The sequence below is a fragment of the Suillus fuscotomentosus genome, assembly GCF_016647785.1.
Source record: "Suillus fuscotomentosus strain FC203 chromosome Unknown F5891scaffold_9, whole genome shotgun sequence".
Lineage (NCBI taxonomy): Eukaryota > Fungi > Basidiomycota > Agaricomycetes > Boletales > Suillaceae > Suillus > Suillus fuscotomentosus.
The window spans coordinates 122,617-146,065 of NW_024539521.1; the positions used below are offsets into that span (position 1 = coordinate 122,617).

The 23,449-nt window shown below is 48.2% G+C and overlaps 8 protein-coding genes across 8 annotated transcripts; 4 read left to right on the forward strand and 4 right to left on the reverse strand.

Annotated features, from left to right (window-relative positions):
• Window positions 1–634: 634 nt before the first annotated feature.
• On the forward strand, window positions 635–4,958 carry F5891DRAFT_1126349 (THO complex subunit 1 transcription elongation factor-domain-containing protein; the record flags this gene model as incomplete). The annotated part of the gene is made up of 13 exons (XM_041364083.1): window positions 635–817; window positions 869–962; window positions 1,014–1,771; window positions 1,818–2,302; window positions 2,352–2,835; window positions 2,885–3,046; window positions 3,529–3,562; window positions 3,627–3,886; window positions 3,941–4,190; window positions 4,240–4,282; window positions 4,332–4,475; window positions 4,529–4,759; window positions 4,814–4,958. 13 exons carry the CDS (start codon window positions 635–637, stop codon window positions 4,956–4,958), a joined length of 3,273 nt encoding a protein of 1,090 aa, XP_041230084.1.
• Window positions 4,959–5,059: 101 nt separating this feature from the next.
• On the reverse strand, window positions 5,060–6,820 carry F5891DRAFT_945133 (uncharacterized protein; the record flags this gene model as incomplete). The annotated part of the gene is made up of 5 exons (XM_041374605.1): window positions 5,060–5,575; window positions 5,622–5,717; window positions 5,770–6,501; window positions 6,547–6,594; window positions 6,653–6,820. Coding segments are annotated over 5 exons (1,560 nt in total), but the record flags the coding sequence as incomplete, so codon positions are not given.
• Window positions 6,821–7,585: 765 nt separating this feature from the next.
• On the forward strand, window positions 7,586–8,509 carry F5891DRAFT_746199 (uncharacterized protein). The gene is made up of 3 exons (XM_041373071.1): window positions 7,586–7,818; window positions 7,878–8,111; window positions 8,168–8,509. The coding sequence occupies exons 1-3, from the start codon at window positions 7,738–7,740 to the stop codon at window positions 8,432–8,434; spliced, it is 582 nt and encodes a 193-aa protein (XP_041230086.1). The 5' UTR covers window positions 7,586–7,737; the 3' UTR covers window positions 8,435–8,509.
• A 397-nt stretch (window positions 8,510–8,906) lies between these two features.
• Window positions 8,907–11,149, forward strand: F5891DRAFT_1011479 (MOSC N-terminal beta barrel domain-containing protein). Its single transcript, XM_041360667.1, has 9 exons — window positions 8,907–9,323; window positions 9,433–9,536; window positions 9,583–9,636; window positions 9,686–9,754; window positions 9,811–9,953; window positions 10,015–10,332; window positions 10,405–10,549; window positions 10,607–10,980; window positions 11,052–11,149. The coding sequence occupies exons 1-8, from the start codon at window positions 9,185–9,187 to the stop codon at window positions 10,796–10,798; spliced, it is 1,164 nt and encodes a 387-aa protein (XP_041230087.1). The 5' UTR covers window positions 8,907–9,184; the 3' UTR covers window positions 10,799–10,980; window positions 11,052–11,149.
• A 160-nt stretch (window positions 11,150–11,309) lies between these two features.
• Window positions 11,310–14,974, forward strand: F5891DRAFT_746462 (uncharacterized protein). The gene is made up of 8 exons (XM_041373072.1): window positions 11,310–11,351; window positions 11,403–11,793; window positions 11,867–12,317; window positions 12,390–12,547; window positions 12,594–12,754; window positions 12,802–12,999; window positions 13,086–14,766; window positions 14,830–14,974. Exons 2-7 carry the CDS (start codon window positions 11,602–11,604, stop codon window positions 14,662–14,664), a joined length of 2,739 nt encoding a protein of 912 aa, XP_041230088.1. The 5' UTR covers window positions 11,310–11,351; window positions 11,403–11,601; the 3' UTR covers window positions 14,665–14,766; window positions 14,830–14,974.
• A 110-nt stretch (window positions 14,975–15,084) lies between these two features.
• Window positions 15,085–17,465, reverse strand: F5891DRAFT_1257190 (uncharacterized protein). Its single transcript, XM_041370047.1, has 5 exons — window positions 17,078–17,465; window positions 16,544–17,028; window positions 16,120–16,489; window positions 15,244–16,072; window positions 15,085–15,190 (listed from the first exon to the last, which is right to left on the reverse strand). Exons 1-5 carry the CDS (start codon window positions 17,297–17,299, stop codon window positions 15,132–15,134), a joined length of 1,965 nt encoding a protein of 654 aa, XP_041230089.1. The 5' UTR covers window positions 17,300–17,465; the 3' UTR covers window positions 15,085–15,131.
• A 585-nt stretch (window positions 17,466–18,050) lies between these two features.
• F5891DRAFT_1183933 (cytochrome P450) lies at window positions 18,051–20,261 on the reverse strand (the record flags this gene model as incomplete). Its single annotated transcript, XM_041366375.1, has 12 exons — window positions 18,051–18,203; window positions 18,252–18,545; window positions 18,597–18,773; window positions 18,823–18,833; window positions 18,887–18,926; window positions 18,979–19,037; window positions 19,089–19,399; window positions 19,449–19,463; window positions 19,518–19,588; window positions 19,642–19,723; window positions 19,779–19,822; window positions 19,872–20,261. 12 exons carry the CDS (start codon window positions 20,259–20,261, stop codon window positions 18,051–18,053), a joined length of 1,647 nt encoding a protein of 548 aa, XP_041230090.1.
• Window positions 20,262–20,758: 497 nt separating this feature from the next.
• On the reverse strand, window positions 20,759–22,065 carry F5891DRAFT_746706 (uncharacterized protein). The gene is made up of 7 exons (XM_041373073.1): window positions 21,796–22,065; window positions 21,700–21,732; window positions 21,333–21,465; window positions 21,208–21,277; window positions 21,043–21,147; window positions 20,884–20,983; window positions 20,759–20,828 (listed from the first exon to the last, which is right to left on the reverse strand). Exons 1-6 carry the CDS (start codon window positions 21,981–21,983, stop codon window positions 20,910–20,912), a joined length of 603 nt encoding a protein of 200 aa, XP_041230091.1. The 5' UTR covers window positions 21,984–22,065; the 3' UTR covers window positions 20,759–20,828; window positions 20,884–20,909.
• Window positions 22,066–23,449: the final 1,384 nt, after the last annotated feature.

Consider the following 23,449-nt stretch of genomic DNA (forward strand, 5'->3'; position numbering starts at 1 on the left):
CCTCACACCTACTCCTATCCCCACGCCTCCTGCAGTCGACCCCGGACGTGACGTCGAGGACATAATCGCAGCTGCTGAGCAGCTCGACCTCGAGCAGGCTGGCCATATGCCTGGAGTCACTACCGAAGATGTTCTCGGTAGAATCCTTCCTGTTTGCTCATTGTTAGTCAATGTGCTCATCCTCATGCTTCTCATAGCTGCGTTCGCCTCCTTGGGACCCTCCCCGCGAACCTAAGGAACTCGCATCACCTGAAGACAGGTCCTCTCGCTTAGAGGACCTGGAGGGCGTATGTAACGCTCGTCAAAAGCTGTCGACGATACGTCGACGGTAGCAACCGAATATTAGACTTTATCATTCTCTCTAGTTACTCATTTAGTTTCATTCTCCTTTAGTCCCTGACTTTCTTACCCTTCAGTATATAAGCCATCGCGTATTTACTTGTAGGGTAGTTGATTTTCATCCCCCCCCCCCCCTTGAATAACATTTAGTTAGGACAGTTATCCTGTTCGAACCTTAAGACAATTCAAACCAATCGACTCTTTCTCGTGTGAACGTTCACTGAACGCCACATAAAGGCTAAACTTAGTTTCGACAAACGGCATCTCGGCAAGAACTTTCGTTCCAACGACCTCAATGAACTCACAAACGCAGAGTGTTCAGTCATTGCTCAAATCTTTCCCCCAACGTCCATTTGATCAGAAATCATTGCATGAACTAGTAGGAAAAGAGGTCGAGAAGTTTCAAGGCAAGTCTTCTGCAGACAACGTCAAAAGTCAATGGGAGTTCCTCCTTAAGAATGAGGTGTTCACCTTAGCAGTACGTGCTTGCTTTCTTGGTTTTCATCGTTCCTGATCAATACTTTTGTAGGCAACTGAGGGTAGTGCATTGAAGTGCGACAGCACCTCGTACTATAACGGTCTCCGCGACAGACTCGACTTGGTGTTGACATTCACTGAACACGGTTTGTGGTCTCTGACTACAGTTTGTATATGAAGTGCTTACTCCGTAACAGATGTTTGCGAGGCAACCTTCCCTTTTACTGTCCTTCAGGATCTTCTCGAAACACAGACTATCACGTCTTGCTCACAAATATTCTCTTGGATCGAGTCAAGTGCTTCTCGACTCACCAAGGACATGGTCCCGCAGAAGGGCAAGGCGCTCATACTACTGCGCACCCTCAATGATCTTCTGCGTCGCCTTTCAAAGATGGGCTCTACGACGATATTTTGTGGTCGTATATTGACCTTTCTGAGTGGCGTTTTCCCTCTGGGTGAAAGAAGTGGTGTCAATTTGCGAGGAGAGTATGGGCCCATGTGGGAAGGTGTCAAGGACGTTGAGAAAAAGGACGAATATGTGGAGGCAGGGAGGGGCCTTGAAGACAGCCAAAAAATGGAGGTAGACGCTGGAAAGAAGGAATCTGCAGATTCTAAAGATAAGGACGGTAGGTTAGAACTCTGTCATGATGTTCTGTGCCTCACGTCATTCTCAGGTTTCTACACTACGTTCTGGTCCCTGCAACTGCCTTTCTCCCGACCCCCATTGTTTGCTTTTCCCAATACATTCGGAGAATTTAAGGATGCTGTGGACAAGGTTCTACCTGTCATCAAGGAGGCGACCACGAAGGAGCGCGCCATGATGGGCAATAGAGGCACCAGTGGTACAAGCAACAACCTAAAACGCAAACGAGAACCAGAGTTGGGTGAAACGAGTAATAATAGCGAATACTTCTTCGCAAAGTTCTTGACAAGTCCAGACCTTCTCAATCTAGAGGTATTTATCCGCTTTCTCAAACATGCAGATCACTAAAGTTTCGTAGATTGCGGATACCCATTTTCGTCGACAAGTTCTGTTCCAACTCCTTATCCTCCTTCATCATCTATTATCGTTCACTAAAGTCGCAAAGGCTGTGTGGTCCACGCCCAGGAATAGATCTCTCCAAATGGACTTCACGCTCGAATCTGCAGATGCGCAGTGGGTCCATGACACCATCACAAAGGTGTCTGCGGAGCTGCGGTCCACCGCTCCAAACGGTCCTACATTTGCCGATACTGTGAATGTTATTCTTGACCGGGAAAAGAACTGGGTGAAGTGGAAGAATGACCTTTGCGCACCTTTTGATAGGGAGCCATGGTCGGCTGAAGTGGGTGGCAGAAAGGTAGGGATGGAAGAAGCCACGAGGGAAGCTCGGTCGAATAGAAAGAAGGCTCCTGAGTCGTGGAAGTGGAACCTAGGATCTGAGTCGCTGACTGAGATATGGGAGATGGGGTACAGGGATCTGTCTGACCTGCAGAATCCCTTCCAGTAAGGATTTCACATCTATCCAATGACCTCATACTGACTGACCGGGCAGGCCGGGTGATGTCAAGGATTTCGTGAAGAAAGTCAAGCAAGAAGATGCTCGCATTGACATGCGCAGAAAGCAGCTTGTGAAGAATGCTGAACGCTTGGCTCAAGCGCGAGCCAAGGCAGCTGCTTTACAAGAGTCCAGTGCACGGCAAGAGACACCAGCTCCCGCATCGACACCAGCAGAACCATCCAAAGTGGAACTGCCAGCAGCTTCGTTCTCTGCTTTGCTATCGACACCCAGTATCTCCAGCTCGCCCTTGCATCCATCCCTACCCCCAAAACCTGGCTCATCCCCAGTAAAGTCATTCCTAGAAGCGGGCGCATCGAGTCCTGCTCGTCCCCCAATCACTCTCGCACCGCCGTCCTCAACGATAGCAGCACCCACACCAACTCCTTCAGCTGCGGCCTCAGTCTCAGAAACTCCCTCCATCTCTGTTCCACCACCCGCCTCTTCTCTTACTGATGACCAGATAGCTCGATATGAAGAGGTACAAAATGCAGTTATTCTTCCATGATCCCACTGATAAGCTTGAACAGAACAGACAACGCTGGTCATGGCTTGCATTGCGTACAGCACGAGATCAATATCTGCAGCATTTTGGCAAGATCGGTACGGGAGATGTTGTTTTACTTGCCAATGAGATAGAGATAGAGAAGGAACGAGAAAAGAATCAGAAGACGCAGAAGGCCGAAGAGATGGTATCTTCTCTGTCGACCATGCAAGGGCACGAGGACCGCAAAGCCGGCAAGGCAGGTGATGCCACGGGGACTGCAGGGATTCCATTGGATGCTGAAGGAGATGTAAAGATGGAAGATCGGTGATGGGCTAGAAGACAATTCGAAATTTCGGAATTCGCTTCGTAGTACGAATTGGGAGGATGCATGCAAGGCTTAATTGTACTATTTCGCTGTCAAGAACTTTCTTAGTACCTTTTATTTTTCCCTGTCGTATTTAGCCCATGATGCACTTAGAAAAGTCTAACAGTGCTTGCCGAGGCGCGGCCGTGATCGTGCGTCTCAGAGCCAAACTTCGGGATGAATTCACATTGCAAGTCGGTTGCCAACATTCCGTAAATTCTGCTTTCTTCAACCTTCGACGATGTCCACATCCACCGGTTTGCGAGTGCGTACTTTCACTGCATATCTCATATTTCGGGTAGGCTCATATTTTGTCGTTACAGCGTGTCCTGGTGACTGGTGGAGCTGGCTACATTGGTAATTATCTCGAGGCACGACTTGTTCAGCTTGCGTTTTGAGCAAAGTTTTATCGATTATCCAGGTTCACATGTCATCTACGCTCTACAGCAGACAAGAAGATACAAAGTCATATCTGCCGACAACTACCACAACTCATTCCCTGGGTCGCTCACTCGTGTAGCCCAAATTGCGCAAGACACACTTCCCGAAAACCCGTCGGAGGCAGACAAGGAGAGCACAGAAATTGATGTATTTCAGTGCGACTTGACCAACTCGGAGCAAATAAAGGGCATCTTTGAACGCTATGGCAAGGGTGGAATATGGGGTGTTGTTCACATTGCCGTCAGTACTGGTTTTTTTCACGCAAGTTGGATTGTTCCGAATAAAAATTTTCAGGCGTACAAAGCGGTCGGCGAGTCTGTTGAGATTCCCTTGACGTACTATGCGAACAACGTTGCTGCTACGGTATCGTTGCTGCAGACCATGTCAGACTTCGACTGCACTCGCATTGTCTATTCATCTTCTGCTACTGTCTACGGAACACCCCCTGTGATCCCAATTCCCGAAACGACGCGTCTTAAAGCAGACAGCCCTTACGGCAAGACAAAAGTCATGTCTGAGATGGTTATCGATGATTTATGCCACGGTAAGCGTCCCTTGCTGTACCTGAGATCCCACTAACACCCCTTCAACAGCTGAACCGAATAGATGGCGTGCCATCTCACTTCGCTACTTCAAGTGATACGCTCTTGTCTATTGATATATACTGATACTGACTTGCATACAGTCCTGCAGGTGCGCATCCCTCCGGATTGATAGGCGAGGACCCCCGCGGTCGCCCAGGGAACTTGTTACCTTTGCTAGCACATATGGCTATTGGACGTGTAGACGCTGCCACTCTGCAAGTGTTCGGAAATGATTACCCCACTCCGTGAGTGTATCCAATACCATTCGTCAACGTTCAGTGTTCATGTAGGATTGTAGGGATGGTACCTGCGTCCGAGACTACCTCCACGTGCTTGATTTGGCCTCCGGACACTTACTCGCTCTTGACGCACTTGCGCCTGAATCTGCTATCTTTGATAACTGCCCTGATGATGCGCGCTACAAGGCTTACAATTTAGGGAAAGGAAAGGGTATGAGTGTCCTCCAGATTGTCGAGGCGATGCGCAAGGCTACAGGATTCGATTTCAAATATGAGGTCATTGGGAGACGGCAAGTTTATTTCTGGTTTATAGTAATCATCCCTTATTTACAAATTCTGAATAGCCGCGGCGATGTTCCTGATCTTACTGCGGATCCTGCGCTGGCCGAAAGGGAGCTGGGCTTCAAGGCACCGCAGCCTCTCGAGGTTATGTGCCGAGATTTATGGAACTGGCAGTCGATGAACCCTCAAGGATATACCCAACAGTAATTTAGTGGTACTAGAGTCTATCTACACACTTCTAATCACGGATATATAGAAGATCAAGAGCGAACTTATTAGGATACCTGTCGTTGTAGCTTACCTGATAATCAGCTGTTGCATGGGATATTGAAGCGCTGTACATCATTCAACACTGACAGCCTGGTTCGTTCCTTCACCATCCTTTCCCTATATTTCACGGCTTCATCCATATCCATGAGTCCGTCCACTTCATCAAGTACTTTATCAACGAGCTCCACTGCAAAGATTCCACGAGTCCCCTTCTCGAGACCTAACTTTGTCCACGTCTTCTGTTGGGGTGGGACTCTCTGCGTGGATGCCAGCGGCACAATACTTGGATCAACCAAGTACAGCCCGATGATGCGTTGGTGACCCTCCTTTGACGGGTCGGCCAATGAGAATGGTGTGATATGATATTGATAAATATTAGGAAACGCGATGCATAGTCCTTCGTGAATTGGGACAGCGCCAATATACTGATGACAAGGTTTTCTTGCCTGTAAACCCCAAGTCTTCATTGTTACGTCCTGGTATCCTGTCTTGGGAAACGCGGGCGGTGTTTTGACAGCCATGCGAAATTCAATCGAGTTGTGGGTAATATTCTCCTAAAAATGGTTGAGGGTTTGCTTGACAAATCAAGAGATGACATACACTTGATGAATTATAAAGGACACAGGCGACGATACGTTCGTTCTTCATGCCCTCCACGCGCCATTGAGAGCCCTGAAATGCAGGGCCGCCTGGTTTCTAAATGAATTCGATTTTAGGGAATGGCAACGGTGCGAAAAGTGAACCATACAATGCAAATATCGTAAACGTCATGTATGACTTGAAGGGTCTTCCCCCTGAGTTGCACAATACTTCCGCGTTCTTCAAGCCCACCTGGGTAACCAGTGATCGGGACGTCAGGCCCAATCGACCGGCGCATCATCCACTGCCGCTTCTTACTCTCAAACGCGGACCAATCCAAGGAATCGCGCGAGAAATCTGGAGGCTCCGGTTCTTCCCACTCTGCCGACGAAGGTCCTTGTATTCGCACTCTGGTCGGGTTGTCTACATGCAAGTCCGTGAGGACGTGCTCGAACATTGGAACACATTTCGAGAGCAACTCCTCGAACTGGCAATAGAGTGCAGAGTAGCAAGGGTGGAGGTTGTTTATATACGAGAGAGCCTTTGCTGTGCCGTCCTGAGATATGATAAAGTCGCAAGGCAAACATGCAAATTTTTGGGAGAGAAAATCTGTGCCGGTCGCGTCTGTAACGTCGGGCACTAGCTCAGGACGAAGAGACTCTTCCATGGCTGAGTCGTAACCAAGCGTCCGACCATAAATGAGAGGGTACAGGTATGGGTCTATAATGCGGCGCGTTAGTTCGTCTCCCTCGCGACGTGCCAGTTTGTCTGGAAGGGTGTTCAGAAAGCGAGAGAGTTGACAATTTAGGCTTGCGCGCGCTGAATTGTCAAGTATTGCTTGAGACTCCCAAATGCGCTCAAAGCAGGAAACCTGACTGGTAGCATGTGAGTATGCCAGCGCCTATTGTTGATATCCAGAAAAGAGGGCCTGCCAATTATTCTCGACGTCGCGAAGGCTTGCATAGCCCTGCAACTCCTCTAGAACATATTCAACCTACCCCAAAACGAAACTGCATTATTAACTCTTCAAAAAAATCAGCAGGTTTGCCAACCTGATTAGGAGTCAGCCAGACTTTGAGGTTGTGGTCTGGTGCTCGTACAGTCATAGGCTCACCGAGGGCTTCGGCAGCCCACCGAGCGCGGGTTTCCGGACGTTTAAATAGATTCCACCAGTCATCTCGACGCCGTACACATCTAGATAGCTCTGACATAGCCAAGTCTACCACCTGTGTGCGATTGAGGACCTATTTGAGAATGTGTTAAATCTGCTCACTGTTCTGGCGGGATCGACTTCCTGCAGAACCCGTGCGTCGTTGGTAAAAGAGTGAGGCCCGAAAGGCTCACGGTCATACTTAGTCCTTCTGATCATTCGATGACTGCGGTCTAGACAGACCAAGGATAGAACTCTCACTGCGCCGCAATTCGCCCAGTATTAATATGAGTACTCTCAGCCTTTCAGGCAAGTACTCTCCCAGGGAGATTGAAATAGCGGCATAGCCAGAGACAAAGTCTGGGCCAAAGTAAGTCTGGCCCATCGGCACCTCCAAGCGGAGTATGAAAGCTGATGTTGTTTCTCGCGCACTGTCTACAGCAGCACCGAGGACTTACTTCCATGGACGTTTGGGAGTCTTTTTGTTGCTATGCGGCAACACAACAAGCTCGCCGCTATGTCATATATCGGTCTCGCGATGCGCTGGCCTCCTCGAGGATGACATCATCCAACCTCAGCCACACATTGTCAGCATCGTGGCTGCCCTGATATACTTTCCCCCTCAATAACGGGCAGGCAAGGAGATGTAGGCAGAGTTGAGGCGGTCCACGGTCCATGAACATGCATATTGCAACGAGATGTTAGGCAGCGGCGGGCGTGTTGGTAGGATTGATTTAATTTGATTGGCATGACCGTTCGAAACGTCGAAAGGGATTTAAACTCCGTTGGGAGTGCTGTTGGCTGCCGTCGTGTCCCATACTTTAGCCCAGACGTTGTTCCAGACCGGCCAAGTCTCTAACATTCTGTCTCCCAGACTTCCCAATCCAATCCTGAGACACAGGGGCCCATAGGGCCCCACCGTATGACAGAAGTCTACTGTGTTTTTACATACTCTTGTCCTAAAACAGTGCATTACATAATGCTGAAATGAGCACAGTTTCAGTCGTCAATCGAACCACGAACACAACAAAAGCCACATCCTCCTCACATCAGATAAATCTCGTGATGGTGAGTAACCACAGGTTACTACGTTCAACCACGATCTTGTCTCATTGCTTCCCACCCAGTCGTCTGGCTGGGAAATTCGCATGTCCAACTCGAAGGGCATACCATACTACTTTAACGCTGCCACCAAGCAATCAAGCTGGGATGCCCCCTCAGAACTATCGGAGGATCAGATCAAGTCTCTTCCCGGTTCACAGCACCTGAGCGGCGGTAGCAGTGGAGGGGCTGGGACAATCACGGCGAGCCATTTGTTGGTAAAGCACAAAGACAGTCGGCGACCGTCGAGTTGGAAGGAGGTGTGCATACATCTGCCTTCCGAAAAGGGACCCATGTTGACATTGTGTACTCCTAGGCGAATATTACACGCTCTAAGGAAGAGGCTACTGACATCCTCCGAGGATATCAGGCCCAGGTTGGCAACTCGCGGGAGAAGTTCGAAGAACTGGCGAATATTCATTCCGATTGTTCGTCACATTCCCAGAAGGGAAATCTCGGGCCTTTCTCGAAGGGTCAGATGCAGAAGCCGTTTGAAGACGCTGCATTTGGTCTGCAGGTCGGAGAGTTCAGCGACATCATCAGCACGGACAGTGGTGTGCACATCATTTTGAGAACGGCATAGCACGATTGAATGAGCAGTGGGGAAGTTTATGCAGATGAAGGTGTTGTACGTCCATCAGATTGTAGCATTGTGCATGGTAATACGTTTGAAGTATATGCGATTGTGTCACTGTGTCGCCGACTCTGATTTTTGAAACTTCAAGCTTCAGGTCTAGGTTGAGCTGAAAGCCTGAAAGGGATCAAATATATATGCCATGGTGCCAGCACACCGGTCTACTACCACATCATTTTCAAGAAGAGACGTCCGTAATTTGGTTATACTATGAAGCTCTGAGAATCTCCGCGTTGGCGCTGCATGACGCGGTGGCATAGGAGCAAGTTGGCCGCAGTGTACTTCGTTCATTACCGTGACGGTGATAATCTTACCTTGATGATATCGTCCCGACTTCCGAGGCTCTCCGTGGCTCGGCAGTAGCAGTATCCCGGGATATCATGTGTCAGATGGCAATGATTAATGACTTCCTGTAAGAAATGGAGGACTGACTCGGTTCTGCCTTTATTATGGGCCCTCGTGAGACAGTCCTCTGAGAGTTTTTCCACTTATTCCCACCAGTACTTTCATTGCGTACACTACAGCGAAATCATCCGAGTCTTTGGCCAGGTTTGCTGTTTAATTACCAAGGTTGTTTCCCATCTCCCAATACAACTTTCACCCGAATTCCTGGCCAATTGAACATTGCAGGGCCTCACAGGGCCAGCAGCTGTGGCGTAACGAGGACAACAGCCTTCAAGAGCCAACTCCATAAACGAAATGAAACCGATGGTGGACTTGCCAACAATTTGGGAACACGGTCGTGCCACGTTGCAAACCTTGTGGATTTCGATCATCCTTCTCCTTGCGCCCTTTGCCTATCTAGTTCTATCGCAGAGATCAAAATCAAAATCAGTAGGTGCGCCATGTTCCTGAGTGCTTCTGTATATTTTTGGAAGGTTGTTGGGGCGCGCGCTTTGTGCCTTCAGTTGCTCGAATTAATATCTAATCTGTTCTTTGAGGATTAGCTGGTCGATCAGACAAGGGAGAAGCCGGATCTGCTGCCCCAGATCACTCGAAGTTCGATACGTCAAATATACGTGTAACAAGGATTCTCATCCACCCCATCAAGGTGTGTGACGCTGATTTCCGCTTGGTTAGCAGTGTTGATTTTGTAGAGCTGCAAGGGCACTTCTGTTCCAGAGGCAAATTACACTCTTGAAGGGTTCGATGTCAGTGCATCAAATATGTTTCTGATAATCAATGTTGACTGTGCTGTAGAATGATCGTAGATGGTGCATAATAAAGACACATAATAACGCAGTCGTGACTGCCCGAGATGTGGCTAAGGTACGTCCTATGCCGTCAGTAGCACCGCAGTCCAGTAGACGCATAATTCTATACAGATGGTTCTTATACACCCTCGCATCATTCCGGCCTCATCTTCAGAGGCTGGCCGGCTCGAGGTGTCTTTCCCAAAGGAGTCGGGCTGTGAGACCTTCTCTGTACCATTAAACCCCACCGAGGAAGAACTTCAGGATTGGGAAAAGTGAGTACAGCTATGTGTCACTGCGGCCCGATGTCTTTTATCTTAACCATGTGTTTTCTAGTCTCAATATATCGTTGTGGGGTAAGGATGACATCGAGGGGTACGTATGCCAGACCAACATAGGAAGGTCACCCTCAGAGATACTTTCGGAATATATGGGGTTGCCAGTACACTTGGCTGTGAAGGGCCCACGTCAGCGGATCTGTCCGCCGACTATACGGTTTCCCAACCTAGATGCACCCTCATATTTTCAGGATGGGTACCCTTTATTGATAGTATCCGAGGAAAGTGTCGCGGCCGCGCAGGAGCATATCAGAGGGATGGTGGGCACGCAGGGCATAGAGGAAAAGTGGTCCAGCGACACTCTACAGATAGAAAGGTAAACCCATCCCTTTTCGGTCCGAGCTTGTACGACTTCGGATCGTTGTGCTCATCTTATTTTCACTTGCAGGTTCCGCCCCAACATAGTGATTAAAGGAGCCGGCGCACCTTTCTTCGAGGATATACTCACTGAATTCACTATCGATTCCCATCACGAAGCTGTCGACGGGGTATCGCCAATCGTTCGGCTTGTGCGTAAATGCACTCGTTGCGTGGTACGAATATGCTATTTCCTTTCAAAAATGGTTGCTGATTATCTATCACTTTCGCAGCTGCCAAATGTACATCCCGAGACGGGTGTACGTGACAAGGCCGTGCCATTAAAAGTTTTAATGAAGCATAGAAGAGGCCTGGATCCCGGGCGGCCCAGGTTACCCTGTATGGGGTGCAACGGGATTTTCACTGCGAATGGCGTGGTGAAGGTCGGGGATTGGATCCACGTATGTGAGACGGGATTCGTATAACTTGAGCCATCTTTGATGGTGTTGTCGTGTTTCATTTTTAATTAACTCTTGCGTACCACATAGTTTGGCTTCAACGCCAAATAGAGATTTTGATTTGACTTATGCTAGACATTATGAAATGCCTGCGATAGTTCCTTCTGCCACGGATGTACTCTTGGCAGCGCATGATGCACAAATGGTTGCCTATTCGACTCAAATCAAAGGGTCTGATGAGCAGGCGTGAGATAGTCAAGCGTCAAAGAGCATGAACACACCAATGAGAACATTGATGAAGAAGATCCAGGGTTTGTGATCAGCGCTATAGCTACGAGTTTCAGGCAATGATAAGAGCAGTACAGAGCTTGAAGGAGGTGAAAGAACAAAGTTTCGGGGGGCGAGGCACACGGGCACGGAGATGGACATGTCATGGATTGGAATGATTGGGTTACGTACATGGTACCTTGAGCTCATTTTGGAAACCAAGCCATGGGGGCCGTCGGCATGCCACACCGGTAGACCAACTTAGATAACATGAAATCCGCGCATGCCTGATGCGCAGCCATCAGTGGAGCTGGTGAGCGCTGGTTGCAATATGCTGCAGCACATGTCAGCTGAGCCTCTGCAGTGCCTTGGTCTGCCACGCGAGAAATTACCTTTTATAGAACCGGAGAAGGGGGCCGGGTCGCTTGTGGTGGAAATCCATGTCAGTAACTTGTTTGATGCTACTCATAACGAGCTTTCTCTGCCGTACCAATCTTCCCTCAATTCCGAATTTGAACCGCCATCTTCTTCTATCACAGAGCTCGTTACCCGAGCTCTGAACTATGGCTATAGGGAAATGGAACCCTTTTGGTCAACCTGTGTTACAAACCACCAGCGACCATTCTGTCCCGCAGCCGTTGCCAATCCCTTGCGCCGATGGAAAGCAGTTTGGTCTAGAGAACGTATGTTATCTAACTACTCCATCTCCACAAATGATCTTTATTTCCATCATTCCTGTAGTTTGGCAACACCTGGTACGACTTATTTCGTTCCCACACTCCAACCGCCCGCTGATGACTTAAAAGTTATGCCAACTCTGTTCTACAGGCTCTATATTTTTGCAGTCCCTTTCGAGATCTCGTAATTCAGCATGCAGATCCGTGCATCGCCATCCAAGCAGCCCTATCCTCGCAGTTCGCTCCCAGTGCCGCTCCCGCTTCTCCCGCAGCTGCCGCCCGTTCCAAGCAAACAGAGCGTCAGTCTGTACAAGAATATCCCCCAAAAACCGGTATCGTAAACCCTCCAACACCACCGATCCCCTCATCACCACGGACTTTGGTGTCTGCACTTCGCTCCTTGTACATTCACATCTCGCAGAACCCAGCTGACAAAGGCACCGTTGCCCCCCGAGCATTCATAGATAAACTCAAAGAATTAAATGAGGCGTTTAGAAATACAATGCACCAGGATGCGCACGAATTCTTAAACTACCTCCTCAACAAGATTGTTGAGGAAATAGAAGAAGAAAAGAAGTTCCTGCAGGTTCCTCTCGACGATTGTATGTGGAAAAATCAGAATTTAGAACACTTGTCTTTTCCACTGACACCCCAAATGTTGCTCTATTTTCTAGCGGATCATTCAGTCAAATCATCATCTACAACCTCACAACCGTTGGTAATGACAGCAAGCACGTCGAGCTCAGGCAATCCGTCGACGGGGTCTACATTTATTCACCAGATATTCGAAGGTACACTGACTAGCGAAACTCGATGTTTAACATGCGAGAATGTGTGTTGTCGTGTTTCTTACTGCCGCGCTTACTGATCGCGCACAGGTATCTTCACGTGACGAATCGTTTTTGGACCTCTCCATAGATATCGAACAGAACTCGAGCGTGACAGCATGTCTTCGACAATTCAGCGCTAGTGAAATGCTCTGCCAGCGAAACAAGTTTTTCTGCGACGGATGTTGCGACCTCCAGGAAGCGGAAAAGAGGTATTTATCGGTTGTTCATCTAGATTCAACACTGAGGCCCACATCAGGATGAAGATAAAGCGACTGCCCAATGTTCTCGCTCTACATCTCAAGCGCTTCAAGTATCAAGAAGATGTACAAAAGTACATTAAGCTGGCTTATCGCGTTGCATTTCCCTTCGAGCTCCGCTTGTTCAACACTGTCGATGATGCTGAGAACCCTGATCGACTGTATGAACTCTTCGCCATAGTAGTTCACATCGGAAAGTACGTCCCTTGTCGCGTGTGACGCTCGTTATCTGTAATCGCCGCTGACACGCTTTTCTTCCCTCGTTTGTCCCTGGTAAATATAGCGGGCCAAACCATGGTCACTATGTCAGCATCATCAAGACGTTGGGTTCCTGGCTTGTATTTGACGATGAAACGGTGGAGTCGATCAAAGAATCCGACATACCCAAGTACTTCGGCGAATCCAATTCGGGTTCCGCCTATGTGCTATACTACCAAGCTGTGGATCTAGACCTTGTCGCCCTTGATTTGTGTCCGACAAGTCCACATGTGCCTGAGGAACATTTACATCAACGACTCCCTACAGATTCTCCTGCATCGCTTTCAGAACCTATACCATTGCCTCCCGGGCTGTCTGCAGAACCTGTAGAGGCAGAAAATGCTGAGACTGCGCCTATACTACCCCCACCATCTTTACCCATGAATATTCCCGTTTCTCCTACTGAGAGACCATTGCGCAAAATCCCCTCGGAATTTATGAGACCCAGCCCTCCCTCAGTACCTCCGTATAATGCAACAGTCGGTCGTGGCTCGTCACTGAAGCCGTCCTCGCCCGCTCGTACTGGCATACTTAAACATGTCCCCTCACTGAAGATCGGTTTAGACAAGCGTGACACGGCTGCAAAATCCACTGCTCCCTTCCCCAGGTCCGAGCCATCAGATCCGCTGCCACCTGTTATACCTGACCCTGCTCTACGGAGTCCGAATGACAAGGAAAAGGAAACAGAGAAGAAGAGCACCTACTGGTTCCGAAGGAAAAGCCTTAAATCAGGAGGGAAAGCACGTCCAACCTTGGAAGTTGAGGCAACTAATATGCCATTGCCTCCTGTCGTGCCCTTGGATACGTCGTCATCTCCATCGAGGTTCCACACTACCGGGTTGACATCGAGGCATTCCAAGGATAATGGTTTTGGACATCCGTCGGAGCCTGCAGGTCTTGATCGTCCTGTAGCGCCTTTTATGGTTCATCGCCGCCCTTCGTCTGCTTCTGGCCCTGTTCGGGCATCATCGCATAGTACGAGCAGTCGACGAGATACTTCGAGTTCGCCTTCCATCTCAGCCACTACATCATATTCTTCCACTACAAGCACCTCGTCATCGACATCTCCTGACCATTACTCACACACCCTTCGCCCCTTGCCAATGATACCTACTTCTCTGCAAAACTCAAGTATAGCACAATCCCCTCCTTCAGTTTTTCCTCGAGGCCACTCATCTGAGTATACACGGCCGCACAAACGGCCAATGGCGTCACCTCATGACTTAGAGCCACCAAGATCACCTAAATCCCCAGCTCGGCCAACGACTGCAGGTGCTACGCTTGGTTCACGTTCCTCTGCAACTATACCCCGGGACCATAATCTCCCTCCATTGCCAGGTGCTGTGGGTAATCTACTCAACGGGACATTACCCATGACACTGCCTCGTTCGGACAAGGGCGAGACGCAGGCGAAAAGTAAGTTGTACGAGGAAGGCGCGACGGGCTTGCCTAAACGGCCAAAGTCAATACGTGCATCTACCGCCCTGGAGGCAGTTCCACCATCTAGCGCTTCCACTAATACCACTAGTGCTATGAAGCGGGCGAGTCGGAAGTTGAGCTTCACCGCGTCATTCCCGTTTGGCCGCAGGGATAAGCAGCGCTAGTAGGGGAAAGAGCAGGAATGAGTGTCCCGGTCCGGTAATTCGATCACCTCCTCCTCTTCTCACTCGTCCAGAGCCTGATGCACGCTAGAATTGTATTCCATGGTAAAGATGTGTTTACCTATATCTTGTTTAATGATCTTGTTTACCATTTTCTTGCTTGAGCAGTTGCCTCATGGAAAGGTTTCAGTCATCTATCCTAATTACAATCGCATACACAGTTTTTATTCCGCGAAGTGGAGAGTTCCTCTTATCCTACCGTTCCATCATAGCTCGTACATCTCTACCTCGTTGCGTCTGTATCAATTTTATGTTGTACATTAGAGTAATGACCAGATACAAACAAAATGAAGTTATCGCGGACTGGGTATACTAGTATACAATCGGTCAATTTTACGATGCAAGAAGTAATGAGCGCTTTAGTTGTGGTTCATGCGATCGAGTCCAAAGTGTCCATTGGGTGCTATAATTCACAAATCGAGCATGCGCTCATCCTCCAAAGGGATGGGATGACGCTGCCCACTTATCGCTACAAAATAACTTTAGGTGTATGACCAATTTAGCACGCGAACTTCAACTCACTTTCCAATGGCGTTTGTGCCATATCAAGTATGTGCAGCATCGTCTCGTGTGGCTTGGAGTAAAAGATACGCCCAGTGCCCTCGTCCCAGGCTATCGCTGTCACACCATCACGAATATGATCAAGAATATATGAAGGCAGATTAAACTGTCCCAGCATAGTCTCGCGGTGCTTGGGAACATTTCGGAGGATATTCTGTAGCGTTTCGCGCCGCATAATACTATAGGCATCATCGCCTCGTTTGGATAGAAGATGGCCGGAGAAGTTGCGGACCGAAAGCGTGTCTGATCGATTATCGCGTGGAATGGAGTAGAATAAAGAACGCAGACATCCTGGGATGACGAATGTTCTGCATACTGTTCTGGATTCGTCGTTTTTGAAGGATAGGCGGTGCATCATGTTGGACCTCAGGTTCGTGATAGCGTAATGTGGTTTTCCTGTAGATCTAAATGCCTCGGGCGCGCTCTCTCGTGGGGTTGGCGAAATGATCATGTGGCAGATACGACCCCCGCTTTCATTCCTGTAGAAGATATTGATAGGAGGCGGCAAGAAATTTCGACCTTGGTCATTGGGCACATGTGGGTCGCTTATTTGAAAATCTTCAATGTCTTTCCCGTAGAAGGAGGCAATTGAAAGCGGGTTAAACTCTCCTGCTTCTGTATCCCCAGGGTCTGGCGTGGGAAACATGGCGACAGTGAACATAACATCAGGAATGATAGGTGGACCACCAGGCGAGGGATTGGGCGGTGCTAATCGCGGACGATTAGTGGAGCGCACGACGAGAATTTGCCCTTGCAACGGTAATAACCGGAAGTTACAAATAGGTTGCTCCTTTGAGAAGTTTAGAGTAATCTTCACAGCAAAAAAAAGGACTATACCTGTTGTGAAAGTGTGATTTCGCGCGCGCATTTAAAAGTAGATATGGCACCATCAAAAGTTAGTTCCTTCATCACAATGGTTTCGGGCATCTTGGCGACTACCATGTTCGGAACGCCATCGACTTCGCCAAGATCGACATTTCGAAGCTCTGAATCGCTGCGAAGGTGTCCGAGAAAGCGAAATGGCGGAGGTTGTGATGCAGCAAAGTCGAAAAACTCTTGAGAGCCAGGCACGAGGATAGGATTTCCTAACGCATCTAGTGCATCAAGGGATATCTGTAAACACGTCGCGACATACTCCAGCGGCATTGGAGCATCAATCTGACACCGTGGGTTGTTCAGGTACGGATTGTATATGGAGGGATCAATGCTGAGCCGACAGTCAGTGTTGGAAGGTACACTCGAAGGCACAATCAGTTTCTACCTGTTAGTACTTTGATGATTTTTCAACGTCTTCCTGCGAATATATCCGATAACAATGCTTGGCGTGCCTTCCACGTTCATATACTTGGCACATATATTATACGCTTTCCCTCGGACAGGTGTTTCCGCTAGAGGAACAATGCCACAGATACGGTGATCAAGAACATATACAACCAAGCTGTAGTGAGTTTTGGCAAGATTGCATGCAGAAGCGACAAGGTATTTTCCACCGGGAAGTACGACCATTGATAATATGTGCCTATGTGCCTGCACAGGGAGATAGGACGCGGCAGGCGGATTTGGCAGGATCCAGTTCTTGTGGACCGTAATCGCGCGAATGACTAATCGTTCAGCCTCAAACGAGGTCAAGAAATTAGGAGAATAATGCTGCGAAGGCGGTAACGCTGGTACATTGGGTCCAATCCTCCGCAGAAACCGTTTCCATATTATGCCATGGTGTGTAAGATTGTAGAACAGTCTGTTGACCTGAAGCAAGTCTAGTGACAGCAGATAGTAAATGCAAGATAGACATTACCATTCGTAGGCACAGGATATCTTCCACCATCAGGTAGTCGAATATATGATCGACCAATATGTCGTCAGAAAGTATATTCAAACTTGGAAGACCATTGAAATCTTGGTGGACTCGCACACCCCACGTTCCTGTTCCTATTCTGCTTCGTCCATTGGCGCCAGAGTGAGACCAAGAGAAGGCCGGAGAGATGAGACGAGAAACCAGAGAGAACTGGCCATACATGATTGGGAAAAGAAACAAAACACCTTGAGGTGCCACGAGTGATATTTACTAGTCTATTAGTCTTGTTTTCATGGTCGCGAGACTCTCAACGGAGATGTTGGCTGTTGTATTAGAAATTACGGCCATGGCGACGGCTCAATTGAAATACAAGGGTTGGATTGCAGCTGCAGAAAGCAAACTCGAAGAGGTCGCGGTAAAAATTACGCGAACTACAACACTTTCCTAAAACAACTTGTCCACAGTGACACGTGACCCATATACTCAAGTCTGGCCCCTCGATCGCGTTGTCACTTGCACGACCAAGTGGGCCGGCCTGTGCATAGTGATAAATGAGAGTATTGTTCCATAGGGAATTGATTGCGCCATTTTATCATTTGTGTCCTACAATTTTGACTATCATATGCAAGGACGGGACACGTTTGATCCCGCGGAAGCAATTCGCTGTCGGAAAAAGCCGCAGGCTTATAACTCTATCATGAGATGCCTTATAAGTCCCTTTTGAGGCGGGCGGAGGGAAATATAAGGACTTGGCATTGTACACTGCTTATGACTTCAAATCCATGGCGGTCAATGTTCTGGGAATGCCCCGCTTGGCAGCAAGAAGGATAACAAGGATAGCGCATATAAAGCTATATAGTGTCCATATTACAATACCAATTGCACGTACCTCTTCTGATTTGAATACAAACCAAGGGATTTGGTTGCGAATAAGTGGGGAGAAATATAGTAAAATCTGGTGCAGAGCAACCAATCATTCATACCGACTAACTCTCAAAGGCACTCCAATACCACTCTCTCCAACAACCCGTGGACGAGGTAAGATGCCCGTCACAACTTCGACTGGAGTATTCGGTCCATCCCGCATCTCAAACACGAAGTTCTTCACCAGAACAGATAAAACCGTCTATATCACAGTGAATGACGTCCAAAGTTACTGATTCGCATTACTCACCTTGAATTCCATGATCGCAAAATCTTTTCCAAGGCACGTCCTCGGGCCATCAACAAATGTCAGCAGATGCCTATGACCTTGGACTTCCTTGGCCTTCCCACCGATGCCGTCTTCAGTCAACCAACGATCAGGCTTGAATTCCTTTGCGTGAGGTCCCCAGATGGCCGAAGAACGATTGATAGCCGCGGCTGATATCGTGATCAATGTCCCTTTCGCTATAGATATATTATCCGTCATGTTGCCGGACACTGTGCGCACAGGTGTGCTCAAGGGAATGACGTCATCTGCCGCTGCCTGTAAACTTAAAGTTGTCGTGTCTACTCACATGTAGACATACACACTCACAAGACGAACGAATTCCGGCACCGGAGGATGGAGTCTTAGAATTTCATGGACAATCGCATCCAAGTATGGGAGGTTGGCCTTTAATTGGTCATATGTCGGATCAGGGCCAAAGGCAAGCAGTTCCTCTCTGAGCCTGGTTTGGATATCGGGGTGTCGTGATAGCTCGATCAGCGCCCACTGATCATCACATTAATAGCGTGCAGACGTAGTCGTGCAGTAAACTCACAGTAAGACTGACTGTCGATGAAGAGTCAGCCGGTATGACAGCAGCGGGCAAGAAATTGACTCACTGGATGTCGTCTCATAACCCGCGAGAAGCAAGACCTTCATCTGCGAGACGTGAGCTCGTAAATCATGGCTGTGATACATCGTATTCACGGACCTGAGCCATCACTTCCTCCTCCGACATATGCAACTCGGTATCTTGACCTTCGGATTTAACTTATCGCCGCGTTAATCAAGAGACTACGATGAATCTCTCGGGGAGCGTACTCAACAATCCTATGATAGAATTTTCCTGGCCTCTCTCGTTTATGTTGACATCCTTTTCCCGGCGGCTGCGAATCAACAATTCGTTAGATATTTGTTCCACGGTGACGGCAAGTTTCTTGAACAGTTTTTGCCGGTTAGTGGGGATGTTGAGAATGATAGGAAATACTGATGCGAGCAGGATAAAAACTTCGTTCACTGCTGAAGCCTGTTGGTTGCTTCCGAATGTATCAAACACTTCGGTCACGCTGGCGGGCTTTCCGTCGAGCGAGCCAAAATCATGGGAGAAACCAGCAATGCCAACCGTGTCCAAACTGATGTTCCGTCAGTTTGAGGCGTCATTGACAAAATATCTTCGCGTACGATATATGATTCATCCTTTGAGTCGGTTTGATTAGGAACGCCACTTGCCAAGTTAGAAAAGCTGCGCACCAGTTCTGGACCTCAATTACAGCGTCACCATCTTTGCTCGATTCTATGGCAGTATCCCATTTTCCTTTGGCCTGTAACGGATCAAGTTCAGAGATGCTGCATTTCCCACATCGCAAATCCTTACCTTGTATGCTGAGTCATAAAACACCGATGTGAGTTTCCGAATGGCTGCATTACTGAATGCTGGCGTGAGGGCCTTCCGCTGCCTAATTCGCAGGTGGTAGGTAAGTCGCTTGTGCAAGGACAAGAGCTGAACAGTACCTTCTGTGGGCTTCGCCCTCAGCCCATAGTAGCCCTTTGCCAATCTGACAGGAGATATGAAACAGACGAGGTAAGATGATGACATTAACATACTGATTCCTCCAAAAACACCAACGAAAGGGGCGTGTGCACATATGTCCAAGTCTCGCGAGCGTAGAAATGTGCAATGGCTTTTGGGTCACACAGCACGACTCTAGTCTGCCCGAGGACGCTCGGAATCATATACACTACCCCATATTCCGTCGCCCAACGTTCATAGATTGTAGCACTATCTTCAGACATGGCGAGGTCGCGCGAGACGCCATATACGAGGCTGGTACGAGGCGGACCCAGTAGTTGAGTCGTCTTCACTCGCCAGCGAAGCATCCTTAACACTTTGACAAAGGCCCATAATGCAGCAAATGAACAAGCAACGTTAAATGCACCACCCGGACGTACGGTTGTCCAGAGACTTGATGGAGAGGGGATGGTAAAGAAGTTCATCGTTATGTTTGATTTGAAGTGGGATCTATTGGGAGATCATTTATATGTTGCCGCTTCTATGGATGCTGACAACTGCCTTGGCTACGAAGTTGAATGGCTAGTGCAGACACAGGACTATGCCCAATTGCGCTCGGAGCCGGCGCCGTTGTTTTTCGTCAGCAGGGATTATTCATAACAGCCGAAACCTGTGTCCGAGTCTGACTCAGAATAAGAATGTGAGCACTACTTGGACCTGAGTATGTACCTAAATGGGCGGGGGTGAATGATAGAACACCATCGTGATGGTGCAAATATTGAGCGGAAGTTGAGCAGAAGCCTATTAAGCTTGAATGTATCACGTGACTTCTCCGAAGATAAGTTCGTGCCGCATCCACAGTACTGTATGTGGTAATTCACCCTCATGCTTGGTGGCAGATTACCACAGCATGTCCGAGGTGCACGGAACGATAAACTGGCTGATCCCGTCCATTCTGCAAAGGCGGAGAATGGATGTCACTGTATGGAATGCAGAAAGTATTAGGATGCCCTCCCACGACATAGCACGGGCCCCAAGAGAACCAAACTCGGCTACCATCATCATGAGCGTGCACGATTTCTTTGGCGAATTCATAATCAAACGTACTAGCACCATCAATCACGGGGCCCATACTAGTGGCACCACAGCATGGTTTTGATCTTGCTGCGCAGAACGACAGCAAAAAATGAACGTGATTCCAAATTGTCTACATTGATACAGGGGAGTGAATGAGCCATCCAACAAAATCAAATACCCATGCATTACCCGTGATAGGCGTCCCTGAGAGCCCTCTTCGCGCACTCGGTTGTACCAGGGACCGTGTGACGACAACTGGGATAGCGATGACAAGAAACATGGGCACCGATAGTACTAGGAGAGAAAAAAGTTCAATGGAAAGTAGAACTGGCCAAACAGCGAAAGCAGACTGACCAGAGGCGTTGATGTTCGTGACCAGGATGCACATCAACCTACATAACAAGCAGCCGAAGCAGAGTAGTAGCTGATCCGTCAGAAGAGGAAGTTAGCGCCCTATAATAGGACGCCGTCGCGCTTGCCTGAAGAGTCGAGGAGTCACTGTACGGACTGCGACCGCTAGCCACTTCTACTGCGCCCCATGGAAGGCTAAGTGGAGGGCAAACCAGCAGTCTAATTCTGTAGGCGGTTAACAATGGTTTGTGGCTATCGGGCCTGTAGATTGAGTGAGTCAAGAATGGACTATACCATACTAAGCAAAGCAGACATGAGGTCATAAGTGGGCGGGCGGGCCATCAGAGAACCTGTGAGAAGAAGATATCGTCATATATCGTTATATATCGTAATATATAGGAAAGGTTTTCGTCACATTGTAATATAAAGTGATATAAAGCAATATATGACCATGTAAAAGCACCATAATCAGCATAATCCCCAGCAAGAACTCACCGGTTTACTGATGGCCCAACGACTATACTGCTCCTTTATGCGTGCAAGAGTGGTTAGAGAAAATTATGTAGGTATGTTGCGTAGGAGGGAGCTGACCATGCCGTAGTGGTGCAACGTGATTGGAGACACCGATGAGCATGCCATGGATGCTTTCGCAAATGAATCATGGCTGAGAAAATGCGAATGAGAGATGGAGAGATGGAGAGGAAGCGTGTGCTGGGAAGATCTCGATAGGAATGAGAAGAGAGGGCAAAAAGCGTCAAATTTTCAACCTGACAACCCATATAAAATAGATTAGCAGCCAGGAGGAAATTCAGAGCATGAAACTCGAGTCTACGGTGATATCGCACTAAACTATAAGCTGAAAATTGAAGGTCATCATAGTAATGATCCTGCTTGAAATGACGAAGAGCTGATTTGACCTTATTTGAATGCTCATTGAATTCGGTTAGCTTCGCTTCTTGAACAGTTCTGTGTAGGTCTGGCCGAGTAATGTGCAAACGCAAGGCGAATAACCTAAACTTGAATATGAGTACTGAACGTTTGACCGGTCGAACGTTAATAAAAGCCAATCGGGATTCGGATGCTAACTAGAACTAACGAACCCAAAACAGTTTTCCTTTCTCCTTCCATTGACATACACGCGCACCAAATTTTGCTGCATCCACAACGACTGTTCAGAATCTATTCTGATGGGTGTTCATACCTCTGTCATCATATCCACAATCATTACAAAGTTCATGCGAGTATTGCCCCGTAGAGACCCCTTCAAAATGACGCAGAAGATTTTCGACACGCAGCGCGCCACCGCAAGCTGTAAGGCTCACCGGTACTGGCGAAGAATGGGCAGGTCACGAAAATCAAGTGTATATGATCTTACCCATGATTGAAACATCAGTAATGAAAGCCTTTGAAGTGGGACCGTAAATGATCGTGACCGGAATATTACCTGGTCGACGTTCGGCCGCACTCCGAAAGTCTGCACCAATGCGTTCGGTGTACATCGCAAATTTCAAAAAATATTTCCTTGTTTTCAGGTATCACACTCTGCTCACCAAGACCACACATTTTGTAGCCAGTTAGTCCCTGCGCATGCTGTCGATCCATCCGATCCACTTCCGGACTCAGGCTGCACGAGGACATGCGGATGTCGCTTCTGCGCTGTGTCTCGAGCCGTAACGGTGTAAAAGAATGCCAGAGGCGGCTGTTAAACGATGAAGGAGTCTGAGATCCCTTGCCATCACCATATCGCCCGTCCTTCCGGACCAGAAAGATGTTCCTTGCAATTGGTATTGTCTTGTTACTTTTCATACAGGCACTAAAGAGCAATCAGTTGTAGGCTCTCAGTAAGGTGGCAAAGACACATCTGCGTCAATCGACCAATGTTGCAAGACTTCAACTTCTGTAGTTTCGAAAATAGGAAAGTACAATTACGGTCAACTCTATGTCTTGATGAAAGGAGTCACGTTCCGCCATAATCTATGACAGGATACTGCGATGTAATCAGGAAACCAAATATAAGTGTGAGTACTCATAAGGAAAATCAATAAGAATATTCTTATCCATGTCGCTTCGCGGTTGAGTCCTCTCGAATCAGATGCTGGTGAACTGTCTTTAAATCATGCGTTTACAAGGTGTTACGAATGGTGTACCATCAAGTCTTGGATTGTGCATTGCACCTTGCACAGGTTCGTTCTGTTGTTGACCGGTTCGCCGGGTAAGCTGCCTCTCCCAAAGCATCGACGTGATT